The sequence below is a fragment of the Dasypus novemcinctus genome, chromosome 16 (genome assembly GCF_030445035.2).
Source record: "Dasypus novemcinctus isolate mDasNov1 chromosome 16, mDasNov1.1.hap2, whole genome shotgun sequence".
Classification (NCBI taxonomy): Eukaryota; Metazoa; Chordata; class Mammalia; order Cingulata; family Dasypodidae; genus Dasypus; species Dasypus novemcinctus.
The window spans coordinates 63,077,958-63,099,904 of record NC_080688.1 but is presented as its reverse complement, the minus strand read 5'-3'; the positions used below and the strand labels follow the sequence as shown (position 1 = coordinate 63,099,904).

Here is a 21,947-nt window from a genome sequence, read left to right as displayed (position 1 = left end):
CGCACTAATTCTGCACCATTAAATCAGAACAATAGCTTACCCGAAACCCATATTCAGATTGTTCCGCTACAACTATTCTGGGGAGTGGTTTTACGTGCGGTTCGGCCCTCAGTCCACACGACCGTGTGGAAGGGCATCGTAAACATTTACCGAAAAATTCCTTTACGAATCCTTTCCACCTCCCGGCCACTTCGTAAGGCAGACCCTCCTCAAGGCCCGCGGGTAACGCTGCAGTCGCGACCGTGATTCGGGTAGTCGGCATCGGCCTCCGCAAAGGAAAAGGAAGGAACAACGAGGGGCTGAGGAGGACAAGGCGACAGTTTGCAGAAAGGCGTGAGGAAAGCTGGGAGGGTGCGAGAGAGGGCGGGAGCCGACGTGAAGCCAAGAAAGCGCACTACAGCGGGGGAGGAAGATGCCGGCGGAAGGTGGCCCGCCTGGGAGGGCAGAGGAGGCCGGGAGGGCGGGGCCGCAGGCGCCGGGGGCGGGGCTCCCGCGCAGATCACGTGACGGGCCGGCGGCGGCGGCGGCGGCGGCGGCGGCCGCGGCGTCTTTAGCGGCGCCCAGTGCAGGATGGTGCTTGAGGCGGCGACGGCGGCGGCCGTGGTGGCGGCGGTGTTGTTGGCGGCAGCCGGGGCTGTGGCGGCAGCAGCGGCGGCGGCGCCCGCGGGTGGTATAAAATGGCGGATTTCGAGGAGTTGAGGGTAAGCGGGGGCGCGGGAGTGGAGAGCTGAGGCCGCGGGGGAGGGGAGGCGGGGAAGCCACTACGTCGCCGGCCGCCGCCTTCTTGTTTCGCGGGAACCGGTTGGCGGAGTCCGGAGCCTGAGCCCCGAGTCCCGGCCGGCGTCCGCGCGGCGCCCGAGCTGGCGGGGGAGGGGAGCGAGACCGCGGAGGACGCCTGGGCCGCGCGGGGGCGGCGGGCCTGGGACGGCGGGCCTGGGACGGAGGACTAGCCGGCCAGCGCATGTTGCAAGCGGGTCCGCACACCTGGCGCGGGGACCCGGGGCGGCCCTCGGGGAGGGGCACGTGGAGATCCAACCTCCCTGTTTATTTTAAGGACAGAGGTGAGAAGCATTATTTTATTTTCCATCTTCGCAAGGGGTGTACGTGTCTATGGCGATTCAGAAGTCTACATGCTCCTCACTTGGTGGAAGACTAATTTCTGAAACGTGAAGTTGCTCTAGGAATTTTTCTCTTCTCTACGGCTGATGCTAACGTTTCGTCAGGTCTGTCACAAGAAAAGGACCCTTCCCCCATCCAATACCTTCCTTAACATCTTAAAGAGCGTGGTCTTTTGGTTTCTCTGCCTTCGGTAATTTGCCTTAAATCTTGACATATCTTAGTGCCTTGGGAAGAAATCGGAAAGTGTGATGCCATGAGATTTGCCAGTGTATTCGTTTTGCTCTTGAGTAAGCATTTGTTTTCCTTCCTTGCTTTATAATAAGGTCATTTACTTTATTGTTGATACCTTTGTATAGTAGAGATTTGAATTGAGCTCTGATGGGTGTAAAGACAGAAATTTTCTTTTTTTCCGTACACTGGAAACCCTCAAGAGTCTTTAACTGAATCAAAACTAAGTGTGATAAATGAGCCGGGTTTATTTTTTTATGATCACTGAATTACTGGCAACGTAAATGGGATATTTAACGGAAACCTGATATTTTAAAAAATGTATGCCAGAGAGATGAATGTCAACTTGAAATTAAGTTAACTGCAGTTAATTTGCATAACAAACTTAGAATGTTACGGTTACTTTTTTTAAGACTAAGAAGGAAGAGGAATCTGCTGAAAGATTCAGTTTTGTGTGTTTATTATTACTGTTTTTTGACGAGAGATGCTATGGGGGAAGGAGTGTTGGGTAGTTTGTTACCTGGCTGGTATAGTGGACATCAGCGTAAGAAACATGTTCATGGTCCTGATCTAAAGGGAGATTCTTGTACTTTACATAATGCCTGCCATTTTATCCCTCTGCTGTTTCAAATCATATAGTTCGTAATATAAAGAAGTATATTTATGCATTGTATGTCCTGTACTAGTTTATACAGAGGACCATGTTGATAGGTAAAGGGTGTTCATATTGATAAGTATAAGGGTATTAGTGGCTCAGAAGCCCACCTCTGGTGCTTTAACACTTGTGGAGTGTTTGAAACAACTGGACTTGAGCCTCCTTTCTATAAATTGACGCTTTAGATTTTGGATGGGTTTAAAGGACTGAAGTTTGAAGTTAAACGTATTTTTACCTGCAAGACTGTCTTAATTTGTATAGTAACAGATGTATACGACTTTTCCAAGTTTTTTGTTGGTGGCAGTTTTCCAGAACTTGTATTAGACTTTTATAAATATTGTCGGTCAAAGTTTAACGAAAAGGGGAGAATTTATTTACTAGCAGAGGGTAAAAAGTGTGGTCTGTTTAGGTTGGAGTGGAACCAGAAACTGGAAAGTGGTTGGAAACCACCAAAGAACCTTTTTCTCTCTTTCTCCATTTTGTTTTGTGTATCAGTTTCATTCATCTCTTTTCTTAATCAGCTGTTTTTATTTCTCCCTGTACTTTATAGAAGATACCCCCCAATTCACACCAGGAGACCAATAGCCACTTACTGGTGGGAGAGTTTGTAGAGGAAGGGAGGGTAGGGGCTTACCACTCCAGTAATTGCCTTAGTTGCTCAGTGTTGATCCATCTTCCCTTACATTCAAAGATGAATTGTACCCTACTGTACAATCATCCTTTCTGCAGAATGGTAGAGTGACACTCCAAGATCTCTATTCTTACAGCCTGTGATGCTGGATGATGATAATGGCAGATACCCACTATAATATAGAATGCTTATTATGTGCCAGGCTGTGGTCTGAGGACTTCACATATAAATCTTCAGTTCTCACACTTCTATGAGGCTGTTGAGTCACGAGAGATTAAATAACCTGATCAAGGTCACACAGCGCTAGACTGGAAAAACTGGGATTTTTAACCTCAGAGTTTAGTTTTAGAATCTGTGCTCTTCAACATCCAATCTGTACTGCTTTGCTCAGTTTCCTTTGTTTTCTGGAAGGGCTTGTAGCCATCATCCCACAATCTGTGTACTAAATTAAATAACTAAGCAACAGTCTTCTTATGTGACATATAATATTGGAGGGAAAAGAGGACAGTTGATTAAAAAATTAATTAAAAAGGGGAAAAAAACATCTAAAATTGTCTTAAATAATGATCGCTGGTCTAGAATATATTGTGATGGTGAGTGATAGTCAAGTTAATTATAGGACCAGCAAAAATCATGGGCATTCGTTTACTGGCTAACTTCTTGGCAGTAGAGGAAATTGTTAGCATGGTTAGCAATTCTGGCTACCACATATTTGGTTGCTGATTTTGCCTTTGAGAGGATTTCCGTTATGCTTGTCCATTATCCCTCAGGGCCTAGGGATCTGTATAACCAAAATAGTTTGCATCTGACTCGTGTCCCTTGTCTTGTACTGGGGATTGGGAATTGTGGGAAGCATCGAGGTTGCCTTTAGTGTGGCTTTAGTGTGACTCTTGTGCCCTTTTTATTTACAAAAAATTGTTTAAATTTAGGCTTGGGGCATTTATATGATGAGCCAGCTTCTGTAGAACCTTAGGCTGCTTGACAGGTTCATGGTTTTTGAGATAATGTGAGCCTGTACCAGAGATTGTGTCTGTTCATAGCAGTATGGCAGCCCTGTAGTGCCCTGCATGTTGCCACCTCTCAGTTTCAGTGACCAGCAGGCTACTAGTACACCTGTCTTCCAGTTCTTTTGGGAGAGAGAATGTGATTGGCTTAGCCTAGGTCAGGATCCACCTCTGTTCTGGTCTTCTATAGCCAAGAGATTAGAGTCACATAGTACAAACCTGACTCAGAAGATGATACTGATGGGCTCAGGGAAAGGAAGGGGGAAGTACTCTGAGAAGGGAAATTGTGGGTTGTACAGTCAAAGATGCCTAAAGTTGTCATATATTAGAAGCCAGGGTGCCAAAGAAGAAATTACTCAGTTTAAAAGTTGCTCGTTTATAGCATCTTTTGTTGGTAGGAGTTGAAGGAGTGGTTAAGTAGTTAGTGAATTAACTGTGGACCTGGGACAGACTGAGGAGGTCTGATGGCCTGTATCTGTCTCTGCCACTTCTCCTCCTCCCCCCAAAATATCCCCAGGAGGAGCCAAACACAGGGGGTGGAGAAGAGGCAGAACAGTTGAGATTTTGGAGCACCTTAACCTCTTCTTCAACCAGAGTACCTTTTTCACTCTTCTTTCATAAAAAGGCCTCTGTTAGAATTAGGTACATTATGCATGGTTGTTTTGTAAGCTCACAGCTTCTATAATTAAAAAAGAAAAAAAAATCCATGATATATTTTAACCTGGTTAATCTACTCTTCCTACTTCTCTCCACTTAAGTGGGGTGGGGTGGAGTGGGGGAGTCTATTGTAGTGTTATTCCAACGCTTTTTTTCTTTTTATGAACTCTCATATTTCTCATCCCCTTCCTTTTGTGTATTGAGAGTTTATTTTGCATGTGTGTCTCAGAAAAGGAGAGTAGATGTGCCTGTTAAGAGTCTGGGTGTGTATTTGGGCCAGTGAAAGAGACAGAAAGAGCCAGTGATTATAACTTTTTTTTTTTTAAACTTTAAAAATTTTATTAGAGAACTTATAGGATTATAACTTTTAAAACTAGATATGGGTATGAGTAAACCAGAAAGTTTACCAGTGTCAATAAGTCTGGTGTATTATCATGATTTGAAGAGCACAGATGTGGGTCTTCAAGTTCAAAAGGCTCAAGTAATTCTCTTAACAGATTTTTCTGCCTAGTAGGCTTATATGTTAGGTTCCTTACATCTAGCAGGAGTTGCCATCTGGATAACTTCAGTTGCTGTTAGGATGCAGAAGGAGAATGGGACTCTAATGAGAATTTGAGATTTGAGGTCCACAAAACTACCCCCTTTCTCACTTGTGGGCAGGGAAATACACTAATAGATGTTATAATAGATGTTATAGATGTAAAAGAATCTATCATATGATTAGTCTAGCATATGATTAGTCTGTCATATGATTAGTGGACATGTAAAATTTCCAAGAGGACTTCATCTGCGATAATGTCTATGAAAGCACATTTCAAAATTAATTACCTAATTTAATTTAAATTGAAATAGATAATTATTTTTTATAATAAACCAAGGTATTAGCTGTAGTAGGCACTTCTTCATTTCTTTGTTCCAAAGATCTGCTTCCTCCTGGTAAATATGAATATTAAAGCTGACATTTTTTTTTTCTTGTATAACATTCTGCAGGTATTTCTCTTCTGTCAACATTCTTGTCTTTGTTTTCCTAGATTGGATTTTAACTTGTCTGTTTTATTTGATTATTTTTAAATTGACATGATTTACATACCTGTAGATTTAGCCTTTTAAAAGGTTCAGTTCCGTGTTTTTTAGTATATTTATAAAGTTGTGCAACTATCACTACTGTCTTATTATAGGACATTTTCATCACTCTAGAAGCTCTTAGAAGGAAACAGGTACAAATCTTTGTGAGAATGGATTAGGCAATCGTTTTTTTTTATGGTTTATATTTTATTTTATTTTTCAAATTCTCAATTTATTCATTTTTTTTTAAAGATATACATTAAAAAAATATGAGGTCCCCATTCGCCCCCACCGTCCCCACCCCACCACTCCCCCCACAATTACACTCTCCCCCCATCATCATGTCACATCCATTGCGTCTGGTGAGTGCATCTCTGGGCATCACTGCACCCTTTGTCCCATGTTCCACACCATAGCCCACACTTTCCCACGTTCCCTCCAGTGGGCCATGGAAGGACATACAACATCTGGCAATTGTCCCTGGGGCACCACCCAGGACAGCTCCAAGTCCCGAGAATGCCTCCACATCTCTTCTCTTCCTCCCCTTCCCCGCACCCAGCAGCCACCATTAGGCAATGGTTTTTTTAGACTTGACACCAAAAACACAAGAGACAAAAGAAAAAAAAATAAGTTGGATTTCATCAAAATTTTTAAAAATTGTGCTTTAAAGGATATTGTCAAGAAAGCGAAGACAGTCCAGTGAATGGGAGAAAATATTTGCAAACCCATGTATCTGTTAAAGGACTTGTATCTAGAAAACACATAGAACTTACAACTTAATAATAAAAAGACAACTAACTTAATTTAAAAATGGACAAAGGATTTGAAATGACATTTCTCAAGAGAAGATATGCAAATTGCCAATAAGCACATGAAAAATGCTCATCGTTAGTCATCAGGAAAATTCAAATCAAAACCACAATAACTTACTAGGATGGTTGTAATTAACAAGATGGAAAATAAGTGTTTGTGAGAAGGTGGGAAAATCAGAAAACTTACACATTGCTGGTGGGATTGTAAAATGGTGAAGAAGCTTTGGAAAACAGTTTGGCAGGTCCTCAAAAAGTTAAATAGGGGAGCGGATGTTAGCTCAAGTGGTTGAGTGCCTGCTTCAAGGGTTTGATTCCCCCATACCTCCTAAAAACAAACAAATGAAGAAACTAACTTTTGTTTGGGAGCGGATGTAGCTTAGTGGTTGAGTCCTCCTTCCCACGTATGAGTTGCAGGTTCATTACTTGGTACCTCCTAAAAAAAAGTTAAACATAGAAATTACTGCATGACTCATCAATTCCACTCCTAGATATCTACCCAAGAAAACTGAAACAGGTCCACACAAAAACTTAACACTTGTACTTATATATATTCATACCAGTGAAAAAATGGAAACTCAGATTTCCATCAGTTGATGAATGGATAAAATGTAGTATATCCATAAATTGACTATTATTCATACATAAAAAGGGATGAGGTTATGGGAAGTTCAGAGCTCTTCATTATCTGTACAGGTGAATAAAAGCAGATTTTGTTTATGTCACAGGAGGTCCTTTATATATATATATATATATAAATAAACATATATTAATATTAGTATGACCTTGGAAAGGTTATTTACCTTTTTTTCTAATCCAGAAAATGATTTTAGTAACATTTTTATCTTGAGTTTTGTAACTCTTCTAAAGTTTTCTACAGTGTGATTCCAGAAATTGAGTACTAATGACCAGCCTTTGCAATGTGATTTTTGATATAAGTATTAATTACTGTAGAACTAAGTAAAGGTGTAGATACTTTACTTATATGGTACTAAACCTATACTCTTCAAGGAGAAATTTAACAAAGTTCTGCCTGAGTGAGGAGAACTTACTGGAGTTATTATTTTAAAAATTTAATATCACAATATGTTTTCATCTTCTTAACCATTCAGCTTTTCTTTTTTTTTTTTTAAAGATTTATTTTTTTATTTCTCTCCCCTCCCCCCACCCCCCCCCCCCCGCCCAGGTTGTCTGCTCTCTGTGTTTATTTGCTGCATCTTCTTTGTTATCTGTTGTTATCAGCGGCACAGGGATCTGTGTTTCTTTTTGTTTGTTGCGTCATCTTGTGTCAGCTCTCCATGTGGGCGGCGCCATTCCTGGGCAGGCTGCACTTTCTTTTGCACTGGGCAGCTCTCCTTATGGGGCGCACTCCTTGCGTGTGGGGCTCCCCTACGCGGGGGACACCCCTGCGTGGCTAGGGCACTCCTTTCGCGCATCAGCACTGCGCATGGGCCAGCTCCTCACGGGTCAAGGAGGCCTGGGGTTTGAACCGCGGACCTCCCGTATGGTAGACGGACGCCCTAACCACTGGGCCAAGTCTGCTTCCCTATTCAGCTTTTCTTGATGACAGACTTTCTGGAGCTTTCTGTTCTAATTTTGGAGAGCTTCCTTTCTAGACCTGCCATACAGCTATCATCCTGGGATTACTTTTATGTTGCATTCCTGGGTAAGGTCTGCTGTTGTTTTGGATCTCATTTCTTTCTTTTTTTTAAGATTCCTTTTTTATTTTACTTGAGTATAGTCTTTAGTTGTTTCAAGAAAGACCTGTTGGTAAGAAACTTTCAAAGTTCTTGAATGTTTGAAAATGGCTTCCCTTTGTTCTTGATTGAAAGTTTAGGTATAAAATAAGTTGGAAATACAGTTCCCTCTGACTTTGAAAGTGTTGCTTCAGGGTTTTACAACACTGTGTTGCTTATGAGAGGTTCCTTGCAAATCTGAGTCTTATCCTTTTGTAGTAACCATGTTTACAATCTGAAAACCTTTATGTTGATCTCCTTTGTTTTTGGTGTTGTGAAATGTGCCTTTTTCATTCCTTCTGGCAGGTACTTCAGTTCTAAGACTTCAGGTCTGGAGAATTAACTTTGGTTTCTTTGACAATTTTTTCCCTTCTTTTCTCTCTTTTCTCTGAGGACTACCCCTACTCCCCAGTCTCTCTGCTTATTGTCTGCTTGCTGTGTCTGCTCACTCTTTCAGCTCGTCTTTAGGAGGCATGGGGAACTGAACCCCAGACCTCCCTTGCGGGAGGCTGGTGCCCAACTGCTCAAGGCAAATCTATTCCCCTCTGTGACTCTTGATAAATGAGTGCTGGACATCCTAAGTCTGTTTGTTTAGTTCTGGAAGATTTTATTGACTTTGTCTTTAAACTCTTCTACAGAATAATATTTTTAATTTTTAAGAACTCTATTCTTTTTTTTCCCTCTACTTTTTAATAATGCCTGTTCTTGATTTGGGGGAGAATAACTTTGAATCTCTCTGAGGATGCAAATTTCTTTAAAAAATTCTCTTGCCACAAGACCCTGATTTGGTCATTGTAATAGTAGTTTTTGTATTTGGGTTTTCCATGCTAATTTTTATCTTTTGAATAAAATATTTATTAACTTTTATAAAAGAGTGTTTATAACAGGTAAGATATAAGTAAACATAAAATTACTTGAAACAGGTAAGATGTAAGATGCAGGAAAGTAAATGTAAATTTAAAAAAAATTACTCCTACACAATTTAAGAAATAGTTCGTTAACTTAGTTGCTTTTTTTTTTAAGATTTATTTTTTATTTATTTTTCTCCCCTTCCCCCCTCCCCCAGTTGTCTGCTCTCTGTGTCCATTCGCTGTGTTCTTCTGTGATGGTGTCTATCCTTATCAGCGGCAATGGGAATCTGTGTTTCTTTTTGTTGTGTCATCTTGTTGTGTCAGCTCTCTGTGTGGCGGCGCCATTCTTGGGCAGGCTGCACTTTTGCGCTGGGTGGCTCTCCTTACGGGGCTCACTCCTTGCGCGTGGGGCTCCCCTACGTGGGGACACCTATGTGTGGCAGGGCACTACTTGGCACGCATCAGCACTGCGCATGGGCCAGCTCCAAATGGGTCAAGGAGGCCCTAGGTTTGAACCACGGACCTCCCATGTGGTAGGCGGACGCCCTATCCATTGGGCCAAGTCTGCTTCCCAAGTTTCATATGTTTTTAAACTATATTAATGGGATAATGCTGCATGTAATATTTTTTTCCTTAATGTTTTTTACATTCTAGTTATGAATATACTCTAATTTGTCCATTCTTTTCTTGGTGGATATTTGTGAGCTTTCTCCTTTTTTTTAATTACCGGTCATTAAATCCCTTATCCAAGTTTTGAAATCCAAAGAGTTCTGAAAATGAAAATAAAATAAAATAAAATAAATTTCTAGCAAACATTTTGTGGAAAAGCCTGACCTGCACTTGGCATGAGACTTTTTGTAATCTTTGTTGATCCCACTTAGTGTGGATATTTGTGTGCTTGACTATAGAACTCTAGGAGCAAAATTGCTGGGACTTAGAGGTATGTGCATGTTCAACAATACTGGATAATGGCCAGATTGTTTTCCAAAGATGTTTATTTGAGTATATACTTCCTCTAGCAGTGAAGTTTCATTGTGCAGCTTTCTTGTCAGCACTGGATTTTGTCTTACTTTAAAAGTTTTTGTTAATGAGTTTGAACATCTTTTACTATACTGATGAACTATTCTTCCCTGTTCTGTGAAATTCCTCTAGATGTCTTTTGCCCATTTTTGTATTGGGTTACTCCTTATTGACTTCTAATAATTTTTCAATTGAGTATATGTTTTGCCAATTTCTTTGATCTTTCTTAGTCTTTTTATTCTTATGTCTTGGTGTATAGTTTCTTAGTTTTAATATGTAGTTGCACTTAATAGGTGTTTCTTTATGGGTAGTGCTTTTTGAATATTGGTGAACGTTTTCAACACAGCTTGAATTTTTTTTTTTATTTCTCTCCCCTTCCCCCCGTTGTCTGCTCTGTGTCCATTTGCTTTGTGTTCTTCTGCGTCCGCTTGCATTGTGAGGTGGCACTGGGAAACTGCATTTCTTTTTGTTGCATCATCTTGCTGCGTCAGCTCTCTGGGTGTGCAGCGTCACTCCTGGACAGGCTGTGCTTCTTTCATGCGGGGCGGCTCTCCTTACAGAGCGCACTCCTTGCATGTGGGGCACCCCTTCACAAGGGCGCCCCTGAGTGGCATGGCACTCCTTGTGCATGGCAGCGCTGTGCGTGGGCCAGCTCACCACATTGGTCAGGAGGCCCTGGGTATCGAACCCTGGACCCTTCATAAGGTACGCGGATGCTCTATCAGTGGAGCCATGTCTGCTTCCTGAAGATATTTTCTAATGTTATCTTATAAAAGTTGTGTAGTTTTTTTTACCTTTCTCATGTACATTTTCAATCCATCTGGATTTATATATGGTGTGAAGTGATGATCCAGAAGAATAACACATTTTCTCAGCGTCTTTTTTGAGGTAGATTCTTTCCCTACTGATCTGAATTACATTATTTGTCAGGTCTTTCTGACTATCTAGTCTGTCTGTCTGTACTTACAAAACCAGCACATTGTTGTAATTACTCTAATTTTTATAACTACATCTATAAAAGCAAAGCCTTTATTGACATATATATATAGCATAGGTATGGAGTAAAATATACAGATAATTTTCTCAATATAACCATATTGAAAGTAAAGAAATAAAACATAGCAGCACCCCAGAGATCTTTGAGTTCACTTCTGGTGACTAACTTTGTCCTCCCCACTGAGACTTGATTATAACATCTAAGATTACTTTTTCCTGTTTTTTTTTAAAGATTTTTTATTTCTCTCCCCTTCCCCTACCTGCCCAGTTGTCTGCTCTCTGTGTTCATTCACTGTGTGTTCTTCTGTGATGGTGTCTATCCTTATCAGCGGCACTGGGAATCTGCGTTTCTTTTTGTTGCATCATCTTGTTGTGTCAGCTCTCCGTGTGTGCGGTGCCATTTTTGGGCAGGCTGGCACTTTCTTTCTCTCTGGGCGGCTCTCTCCTTATATGGTGCACTCCTTGCGCATGGGGCTCCTGTACGTGGGGGACAGCCCTGCGTGGCACGGCACTCCTTGTGTGCTTCAGCACTGTGCATGGGCCAGCTCCACACGGGTCAAGGAGGCCTGGGGTTTGAACCAGGGACCTCCCATGTGGTAGGCGGATGCCCTATCCATTGGGCCAAGTCCACTTCCCTAGAGTTCCTGTTTCACATCCTTGCCCACCCTTTTAATTTTAGCCACTCTGGTGGGTGTGTCATGGTTTTAATTTGCATTTTCCTAAGGAGTAGTGATGTTAAGCGCCTTTAAATAGGCTTATTGGCCGTTTGAACATCTTTTGTGAAGTGGCTTGCCAAATCTTTTTCATACTGATTTGTAGGAGTTCATTATATTTCCCATATCAGCTCTTGCTGGTTATCTTTTGCAAATACCTTGTTTCCCTAGCCCTGTAGGTCTTCTGCTTGACTTCTCAGCCTCTCCATTGCCCCTTTCCATTGGCAAATATTTCAGGGGAAAAGAAGCATCACGTGTTGGGCTCAACCTTTCTAGACTTCCCTTCTTTCCAGAATCTTCAACTCAGATATTTATTGCATTTGTAGCACCTCATGCCTTTAAAGAGATGTTTTTTATATTAAGTGTTTTAAGTTCTCACAGGGAGGGTTGGTCTGAAACAGTCTAGTCAGTCATTGAGGGACGTGGAAGTAGGGCATGTTCTCCTGCCTTGTAGTTGTTCTTCAGGGAACTACTGGCTGTTTGTTCCTCCATATAATTTTAGAATCATCTTTTAATGTTTTATATACACACACACAGACACACCCAGCTTGTTGGGATTTTGATGGGAAATGCATGGACTCAATTTGGCAAGAACTAATATTTTGTTATTGTTTTCTTAACCATGAACATTGTAATCTCCATTTATTTAGGTATCTTACAGGGTCCTTCAATAAATTTCATAATTTTCTTCAAACTAAAGTATATTGCAAATATTTGCTAGATTTATTTTTAGGTGCCTTTGTTTTTTTTCTAAGCAAATATTTAAAATTGTCTTTTTTTTAAAAAAGATACATATATCACAAAAAATGTTACATTAAAAAATAGCAGAGGTTCCCATATACCCCACATCCCCAACCCACTCTTCCCACATCAACAACCTCTTTCATCGTAGTGACATATTCATTGCATTTGGTGAATACATTTTGGAGCACGGCTATACCGCATGGATTATAGTTTACATTGTAGTTTACACTCTTCCCCAGTCCATTCAGTGGGTTATGGCAGGATATATAATGACCTGCATCTGTCCTTGCAATATCATTCAGGACAACTCCAGGTACTGAAAATGCCCCCATATTACACCTCTTCTTCCCTCTCCCTGCCCTCAGCAACTCCTGTGTCCACCGTCTCCACATGAATGATTCATTTTCTTCCATTGCTAGAGTCATAATCGTTCTACAGTAGAATAACAGTAAGTCCACTCTAATCCATATTTTATTCCTCCATCCTGTGGACCCTGGGATGATAATGTCCACTCCACCTCTAAATTGAGAGGGGGCTTAGATCCCACATGGCTGATGGATGTGATTATCCTGCTTGCAGTTATAGACACGTTGGTTCCCTGATGTGGTGGTTGACCATCCTCACCTCCTTGTTAGCTGACCTGGGTAAGTCCAACGAATGGGAGAGTAGGTGTTGCAACTCTGCTGATGCTCAGGACCCAGCTGGCACATGGACAGTCCAGAGATTCAGGTCTCCTGAGCATGCACCAACCCCAGCACCATCCACAGGTTCAGGAAAAGTGACAGAAAAGGCATGTTTGGAGAGGACACATCTGAGTCCAACTCCATCACACTCAGGAGCACAAATTCCAAAGTAGGGCCCACTGACAAGGAATTGAACTCCAGAGCCATCTTCCATGACTGTAGAACCTGTGTGTCTCCGTAGCCCTCAGGAACACCAGTAACTGGGGTTGTATCTACTTTGGCTGTCTCTGGGATCCTGCTGAGACATGCATAAACGCGACCCCTCTGGTGACCTCCCGACACATTTTTAAGTCTCTTAGCCATATAAACTGATTTGTCTTTACCATTTTCCCCTTTCATTCAAGGTCTTTTTCTAGTTGAATCACCACCTGGTGATTGGTAGTAATCCCTCAGTGCCAGGGAGGCTCATCCCCGGGAGTCATGTCCCACAACGGGGGGGGGGGGGGGGGGGGGGGGGGGGGGGAAGGCAATGCGTTTACATGCTGAGTTTGGCTTAGAGAGTGGCCACATTTGAGCAACGTGGAGGCTCTCAGGAGGTAACTCTTAAAGGTGCCTTATTTTTATAGCATATCATACATGGTATGTTTTTATGATGATATTTTGTACTTCGCTGGTGGAGAGAAATATAATTTGACTTGGTGTAACAATCTTGCTATACTCCTGATTGTGATAAATTATCTAAATTTCTTTTGGATTTTCTATGCAGATATTCCTATCTGTTAATAATAACCGCTTTGTTTCTTCCCTTCCAATTCTTATGTTTTTTTCTTTCTTTTTCTTGTCTTAATGTGCTGGCTAGGATCTCCAGTACAATGTTGAATAGAAGCGGTGATGGGGGCATCGTGATCTTGTTCCTGATTTTAAAGGGAATGCTTTCAGAGTTTCACAGTTAAGTATGATGCTTGCTGTAGGTTTATTGTAGATAATCTTTTCAGGTTAAGGATGTTCCTGTCACTTGTTTTCTAAGCTTTTTTTTTTTTTTGATTCATGAATTGGATGTTGAATTTTTGAGAGGACCACATATATATGTTTTTCTTCTATAATCTGATAATATGGTATGGAGAATTATGTTGATTGACTTTCTATTGTTTAAACTAACCTAATGTTGCCAATATAAATTCAACCCTTATCTGTCTTTCTCATTTTTTTCATTACTGGACTCAGTTTGATGATTTTTAATTTAGAATTTTTGCTTGTAAGAATGAGTAATATTAATATTTTTAAATATACCTTTTCTCTCTGGAGGAGTTTATATAAGATTAGAATGATCTTTTCTTAATTGTTAGAACTTGCTTGTAAAAGTGTTATTGGTGTTTTCTTTGTGGGAAGATTCTTAACCGCTGATTTCATTGCTTTGATTATAGTACCTTTCATATTTTCAGTTTTCATATCACTTTTGATAGGTTTCAGTTTTATAAAAAGTTGTCCATTTTATACATGTTCTTGAATTTATGTAATAAAGCTGTTAATCTCTTAATTTGTATTACCTGTAGGTGATGTCCCCTTTTTCTTTTTTTTTAATGTTTTCTTTTTTTCTGGATCAGTTTTAGCTACAAATTCTTCAATTTAAAAAATCTTTGCATAGAATCAGCTTTTTGGGTTGATGCTTTTTAATGTATCTTTCTCCTATTTCATTCATTTCTTTTTATTTTCTTCTGTTTCTTTGACTGTTCTTTTTCTCATTTCTTAAGTGGAATGTTTAGCTCATTACTTTTCAGCATTTTTAATAAAAGTATATAAAATGGTAAATTCTATGTATTTATTTCTCTGCATCACCTGTTTTTGATGTATATTGTTTTCATTATTTTTCCCTTTTAGTATTTTTCTGTTTTCCTCCTTGAATTCCTTAACCTGCAAGTTATTTAAAAGTTTAATTTCAAAATGTGATTAGACAGTATGGTCAGTCTTAGATCTTTTGAAATCAGTTGAGATTATGTGGTCAATTTAAAACAATTTTGATTTGCTTAAAAGAGTGTGCATTCTGCAATTGTTGGTGTAAAGTTTTTTATTTGTTGGTAGTTAGACTTTTTATGTTGTTCAAATCTTACTTTTTTTAGAGAGCAGAGGTATTTGTTTACTAGAATGGTGGATTTTTCCTTATACTATTAATTTTTTTATATGTACCTTTAAATCATTCCTCATACATGACATTTATTATGTCTTCCTCCTGAATTGAAACTTACTCTGTGTAGTGACTCTTTGTCTAGGAATGTTTTTTATCTTAAATACTACTGTTTGATATTATCTATTTTTCTTTCAGTTATTTAGTTTTGTCTGATTTTTAGTTCTTTATCCTTCCTCCATTTTTGCTTTTTTTTAGTTGTAGCTTGTGAATATCATGTAACTGATTTTTAAATTTTTTTAATCTGGTCTGGTAGTCTTGTTCTTCGTCATTTTAAATTAAGCTTTTGCTGGTTCACTCACAGTTGTAAGAAATAATAGAGGCATCCCATGTTCTCTTTACTCGTTTTCTCCCAGTGGTAACATCATGAAAATTTATTGTTCACTATCAAAGCCAAGATACTGGCATTGACGCAATGAAGATAGAGAACTTTTCTGTTAGTACAAGGTTCTCTCATGTCTCCCTTTTATAGCCACACTCACTATCCCCTACCCACACCTCTCATTTCATGTCTGGGATCTACTAATCTGCTTTACATTTCTAGGATTTTGTATTTTCAAGAATGTTACATAAGTGAGATCATATAGTACGTAATCTTTTGGATTTAGCTTTTTTCACTTAGCATAATTCTCTGGAAAATCATTCAGGCTATTATGTGTATTAGTATATGCACTGTGTTCACAATGTTGAGTGGTGTTCCACGGTATGCAGTTTGTTTTAACTACCTGCTGAAGGACATCTGGGTTGTTTACAGTTTTTGGCTATTACAAAAAAACAAGCAAACTGCTAAACACGTTCATGTACAGGTTTTTTGGGAACATAAATTTTTATTTCTCTGAAATAAATGCCCAGGAGTGCAATTGCTGAATCATGTGGCAGTTGTATCTAATTTTTTAAAAAAGTCAAAACTGTTTTTCAGAGTTAGTTGTACCATCTTTTTTTTTTTTTTTAAGATTTATTTGTGTTTTATTTATTTATTTCCCCCATTGTGGCTTGCTTGCTGTCTCCTCTTTGTATCCATTTGCTGCGCGTTCTTCTGTGTCTGCTTGTCTCCCTTTGTTGTGTCATCTTGCTGCGCCAGCTCTCCATGGGTACGGGCTGTCAGCTCTCTGCAGGCGCAGGCCAGCTTGCCTTCACAAGGAGGTCCCGGGACACCAACCCAGGGCCTCCCATATGGTAGATGGGAGCCCAATGGATTGAGCCACAGCTGCTTCCCAGTTATACCATCTTATATCCTCACCAGCAGTGTATGAGTGATTCAGTTTCTGTGCGTCCATTTGATGTTACTCTTTTTCATCTTAGCCATTCTGGTAGGTTATGTGGTGATATTTTATTGAGCTTTTAATTTGCATTCCCCTGATGGATAATAATGTTAAACATCTTGTGCTTATTTGCCAACTGTATATCCCAATTGATATAAAATGTCTCATGTTGTTTTCCCTTTTTCTACTTTGAATTTTTTTTCCTGTTGAGTTTTGCGAGTTCTCTCTCTCTATATATTCTAGATACTAGTTCTTTGTTAGATATGTGGTTTGGAAATATTTTTTCTCAACTTGTTGATTGTCTTTTCATTCTTTTAACAGGGTCTTTTGCAGAGCAAGGTTTTTAAATTTTGGTGAGGACCAGTACATCAATACATCATTTTTCCTTTTATGGATCTTGCTTTTAACATGAAGTGTAAGAATTCTTTTCCTAACCTCTTAGATGCCAAAGATTTTCTTGTTTTCTCCTAAAGCTTTTATAATTTTTTCCCTTACGTTTAAGTCTGTGATTCACTTAATTTTCCAAATTGTTTCAGCTCTTCTAGTTCCTTTGCCTTTCCATAAAGATTTTAGAATAATCTTGTCTATAGCTATAAAAAAATCTTGCTGGAATATTGAGAGTAGTTGTTTTAAACCTATATACCAATTTGAGTGAGAATTGACATCTTTATTTGTTGAGCCTTCCGGAAGGCCCTTGAACATGCTCTTTCTATTTATTTAGATCTTATATTTCTTTCATCAGCATTTTGTAGTTATTAGTAATCAAGTCCTGTATATGCATGTTTTGTTCGCTTTACACCCAAGTATCTCGTTTTCTTTGGAATGATTGTAAATGGTGTTATATTTTTAATTTTGGTTTCCAAATGTTCAGTGTGGAAATGTGATTGGTTTTTGTGTGTTGATCTTTTATCCTGTGATCTTGCTGAACTCACTTATTAGTTCTAGGAGTTGTTTTGTAGATTCCTTGGGATTTTCTATGTAGGCAGTCATGTTATTTGAAAATATTGATAATTCCATTTTTTCCTTTCTGACCCATATGTTTTTTCTTCTCGTTTCTTTGCACAGACTGGATAGAAGAACTTTAAGCACTTTGTTGAGTAAGAGTAGCGTGAGTAGACATCCTTACTTAGTTCCTGATCTTAGGGGGAAAGTATTCAGTCTTTTACCATAAGGTATAATGATAGCTATAGGTTTTTTTTTGTAGATACTCTTTATCAAAGTGAGGAACTTCCCCTCTATTCTTACTTTTTCTGAGACTTTTCAAAAATCATGAATGGGGGCTGAATTTGTCAAATATTTTTTCTGCATCAATTAATATGATCATGTGATTTTCTTTTTTAGCTGTTAGTATGGTATGCTATATTGATTGATTTCAAATGCTGAACCAGACTTGCATCCCTGAACTAAGCTTCACTTGGTCATTATGTATAAATGTTTTCATATGTATAACTGAATTGTTTGCTATTACTTGCTAAGGATTTTTGCATCTATATTCATGAAAGATATTAGTCTAGTTTTTTTTTTTTTTTTGGTATTGTCTTTGGTTTTATTATCAGGGTGATACTAGCTTCATAAAATGAACTTTGAAGTGTTCTTACATATTTTGGAATAAATTTTATATAAACTCTACAATTCTTTAAATGTTTGGTAGAATTTGCCAGTCAAATTATCTAGGTTCAGAGATTTCTTTTTTGAAAGTTTTAAAATTGTGAATTTGATTTCCTTAATAGTTGTAGGGCTATTCAAATTATTTCATATTGGGTGTGTTGTGGTAGTTTGTTTTTTTGAGGAATCACTACATTTCATTTAAGTTGTCAAATTTATGCATGTGAGTGTTCTTAGTATTTCTGTATTATGTTTTTGATGTCTGCAGTTTTTATAGTGATAGCTCCTAATCTTGTTCTAATTGGATAGTTTATTCTATTTTTTTTTTTTTTTTTGGTTTGGATTATTGATAGGTTTACATTAATTTTACACTCTCATTTTATGCAGTTTTATTTTTTCTGTGATTGTTGCTCTTTGACCTCACCCTACCCCCCTGGATTTTCTTGCTGTCTTTTGTGTCCCTCCCCTCGCCTCTCATATTTTCCCACCCTACTCATTTGGAAAGTATGCACTTTTTTTTTCTTTCTCATAGACTACACATTTCCTTGAAATTTTTGCACGTTTAAGTTAGTCTAATGTTCACATCTTTTCCTTTCTCACAAACAGTACAAACACCTATTAAACACTTTAAACTGCTCACCAGCCTACCAACTTACATGCCAATGTTGCCCAGCATTTTAATTGTTTTTTTTTTTTTTAAGAATTTTTAGCTTTATTTTATATACAAAGAGCTAGCATTGTTTCTTAGTTTGGGTAAATGTCTTGGATAATCCATTCAAGGAAGATCACTTAGTCCAGCTTGATGAAGCCTGTCCTCTTTTGTGTAGTGATGGAAGCATTGGAGGCATACCTTGAGCCCCTATTTCGGGATCATGCCATGCTGTTTTGAGCACATGTAGCAGTGGGAACCCCGGCCAAATTTTTGTGCTGGCGACCCACTTTTTTTAGAGATGCAGCGAGATGAAAGGTAGTTTTATTTTTTCTTAAACTTACAAAGTTGACATTATTATTATTTTATATAGTAAATATTTGTTTAAATCAACCACCTCCCTCCCATGTTTGTCAGTTTCTTTGCTTGTCATTCTACTGTCTTAATAGTCATTCCCCTAGATAGTTCTGGTTCAGCAGTAGTGGGCTTTTCACTTTCCTCCTGTGTATTAAACGTGTTTTCCGCTTCAGAGGCTTTGCACCTTCTGTGCATTATGCCTTGGAATACTTTTTCCTCAGATATTCATTATGTCCTTTCTTACTCCTTTAGTTATTTGTTCAGCTACTCATTCTCATTGAGGCCTTACCGCTTTAAAACTACACATCCTTTATGTCTTCACTTCCTGTTTCCTTTCCCTCCTTTATTTTTGTCCATTAATTAATGCCTGCCATATTATATATTTCATTTAATTCCTTATTTTAACTTTTGGTTAGTCAAGCTATCCCACTTGTCATCCATTGGAATTTTATTTATAATTTAAGTTGGGGAGAATTGACATCTTTTCAGTGTTGACTGTTTTTACCTAATAACGTGAAGGGTTTCTCAATTTTTTGAAGGCTCCTTTTTTGCCCTGTGTTGTGTTTGTTGTTTTGTTAGTTTTGTTTTAATATAGGTCTTGCAAAATTCTTTAATTTATGCCTTTACATTTTATATTATTACTTAGATACTTTAAAAAAGATTTTTTTTTTTTTGAGGTACTGGGGCCTTGGGAGTGATCCTAGGACCTCATATGTGGGAAGCTGGCACTCAACCACTGAGCCATATTGACTCCCCTGAGTTGGTTTTTTCATTTGCCTTGCTGCTTGTTGTTTTGTTGTTTGTTTCTTAGGAGGCACTGGGAACTGAACCTGGGACTTCCAGTGTGGAAAGCAGGTGCTCAACTGTTTGAGCCACATCTGCTCCCAGACACATATTTTTAAACATTGTTTTCTTTATTGGTCATTTGAAAATCAATTTGGTATGTAAAATATTCAGTAAATTTTGTTGACATTATTAGTTCTAATTTTTTAGTGAGTTCCATTATATTTCCAGTGTAGAGAATCCTGTCATGTGTAAATAGTAAATATTACTTTTTCCTTGGAATAATGTTGAATGTCTTAACATAATACACACTTTGTAGATCTTGACTTTATGGTCTTGTGTTTCATTTTTAAAGTATATTTGCTATTGATTTCACTGACAGTTATCAATTATCATTTTACCAGTTTCCTTCTATTTCTCTTTGTGTAGAGGTTTTGTCAGGAATGGATAGAATTTTATTAAATGCCCTTCTGGCATTTATTAAGATAATCATATGGCTTTTCTTCTTGAACCAGCAAATCTTTTTATATTGTTTCCCTTCCTTTATCAACTTTTACAATAATAATGAGCTGGTTTCCTAACATTCTCTAAAGGAGATCAGGGCTTTTTGAAAAAGTATCATTATGAACAAATGAATTTTAATATATTGATGTGTTTGAATCTGTTCCCGTTGTTTGTTTTTTTGGGTGGCAAGGGGGAGATGAACAAATTGTTTCATCTTGGGCTACTGGTAGCCCATTCTAGCAATTTCCTGTATTTTGACAAGACCTCCTCAGTGGTGTTTTATAGCATCCTTGCTTTCTGGTATGATAAAATGTTCTAGGCTCATCTTGAGCATTTTCAACCCCAGGCAGAACTACTATCAGCCATTCCCTCAAAAATGCTGGGTTCATTTTATGAGAAATGGTTTGATCACAATATCTTTTTTTTTTTTTAGTATTTATTTATTTATTCTGCCCCCCTCTTTCCCCTCCTCCCACCTACTGTTGTTGCTGTCTGTGTTGTCTTCTCATTTTTTCTCCTTTAGGATTCACCAGGATTCCATCCTGGAGACCTCTGATGGGGAGAGAGGTTCCCTGTCAATTGTCCCACCTCACTTCCTAGTTTATCCTTTATTTCACCTTGACTCTCCCCTTGTCTCTCTTTTGATGTGTTGTCATCTTGATGCGTGACTCACTTGGCGGGGCGCTGGCTCACCACGTGGGCATGCTTTCTCTTCTTCTTTTTCACCAGGAGGCCCCAGGGATCAAACCCAGGTCCTCCCATATGGTAGGCGGAAGCTCTATCACTTGAGTCACATCCACTTCCCACAACATCTTTTTTATCCATCTTCAAGCAAATGAACATGTTTTGTTTAATTAACTTTTAATTAGAATACATTCAGATTTTTAGAAAAAGTTGGGAAGATAGTATAGAGTCTTCCCAAATACCCTGGTTGCCCTTATTAAAACCAACTTTTATAGAAACTTTCTAACAAAGGTAGAGAGTATAGTATAATGAAGTCCCTGTGTACCCAATACCTATCTTTGGCAATTATGAACACCAATTTTTTTTTCATTTATGTCCCTACCTACTTTCCCCCAAATTATTTTAGCAGAATCCCAAACCTTGTATTATTTTATCCGTAAATAATTCAATGTGTGATATAACATAAGGATAGAGATCATCTTAACCAAGTAATTTATTGAATTTATGTTAAGACCATTCTTAAATTGCTAGATTAAACTGTATTTGGTTATATTGTGGATTTTTGTGTCTACACTCACAGGAAACAATGTGTTAATATTGGTTTATAAATTGTGTGTGTTTTTTAAAAGTCCTTATGGTCTGTCTTAGAATTGAGAAAAAATATAGAGGTCCCATGATTCACCAGGCCTTTTATTAAAATTTTGTTTGAATGGGATGAATTTCCCTACTAAAGTTTGAAAGCCAAAAATTTGCATAGTTCTTTTTCAGTTTTATGTTTCGTGTTCAACAGATTTTTCCGTTTGCCTCCGAACATATATTTGACTTTGCCTTTAGTTCTCTTGAAGTTTAAGGAACAGAATTCCATCTTTGCCTCCATGGTTTGGTAGTATTTACTTATAATATTGTCTTGTCTGGTAGATATTGGAGCTGGAGAGGGGCAAAGATAATATACTTTTTCTTGAATCAGCCTGAGGAGTTTATATTTTCTAGGAAATCACTTTTATCTAGCT

The 21,947-nt window shown here is 38.6% G+C and overlaps 1 protein-coding gene across 33 annotated transcripts in view; it reads left to right on the top strand.

Annotated features, from left to right (window-relative positions):
- The first annotated feature begins 468 nt into the window (after positions 1-468).
- PIAS2 (protein inhibitor of activated STAT 2) overlaps positions 469-21,947 on the top strand; it is a 118,426-nt gene continuing 96,947 nt past the window's right edge. For 5 of the 33 annotated variants that reach the window (XM_058277634.2, XM_058277631.1, XM_058277624.1 and 2 more), the window contains exon 1: positions 478-701. In XM_058277634.2, the coding sequence (XP_058133617.1) occupies positions 678-701 (24 nt within the window). In that variant the 5' untranslated portion in view covers positions 478-677. Of the gene's footprint in view, positions 702-1,096; positions 1,224-13,770; positions 13,860-16,676; positions 16,771-17,420; positions 17,464-21,947 lie in introns of all 33 variants that reach the window. The other 28 variants (XM_071208526.1, XM_071208543.1, XM_071208541.1 and 25 more) reach the window with 19 other exon arrangements.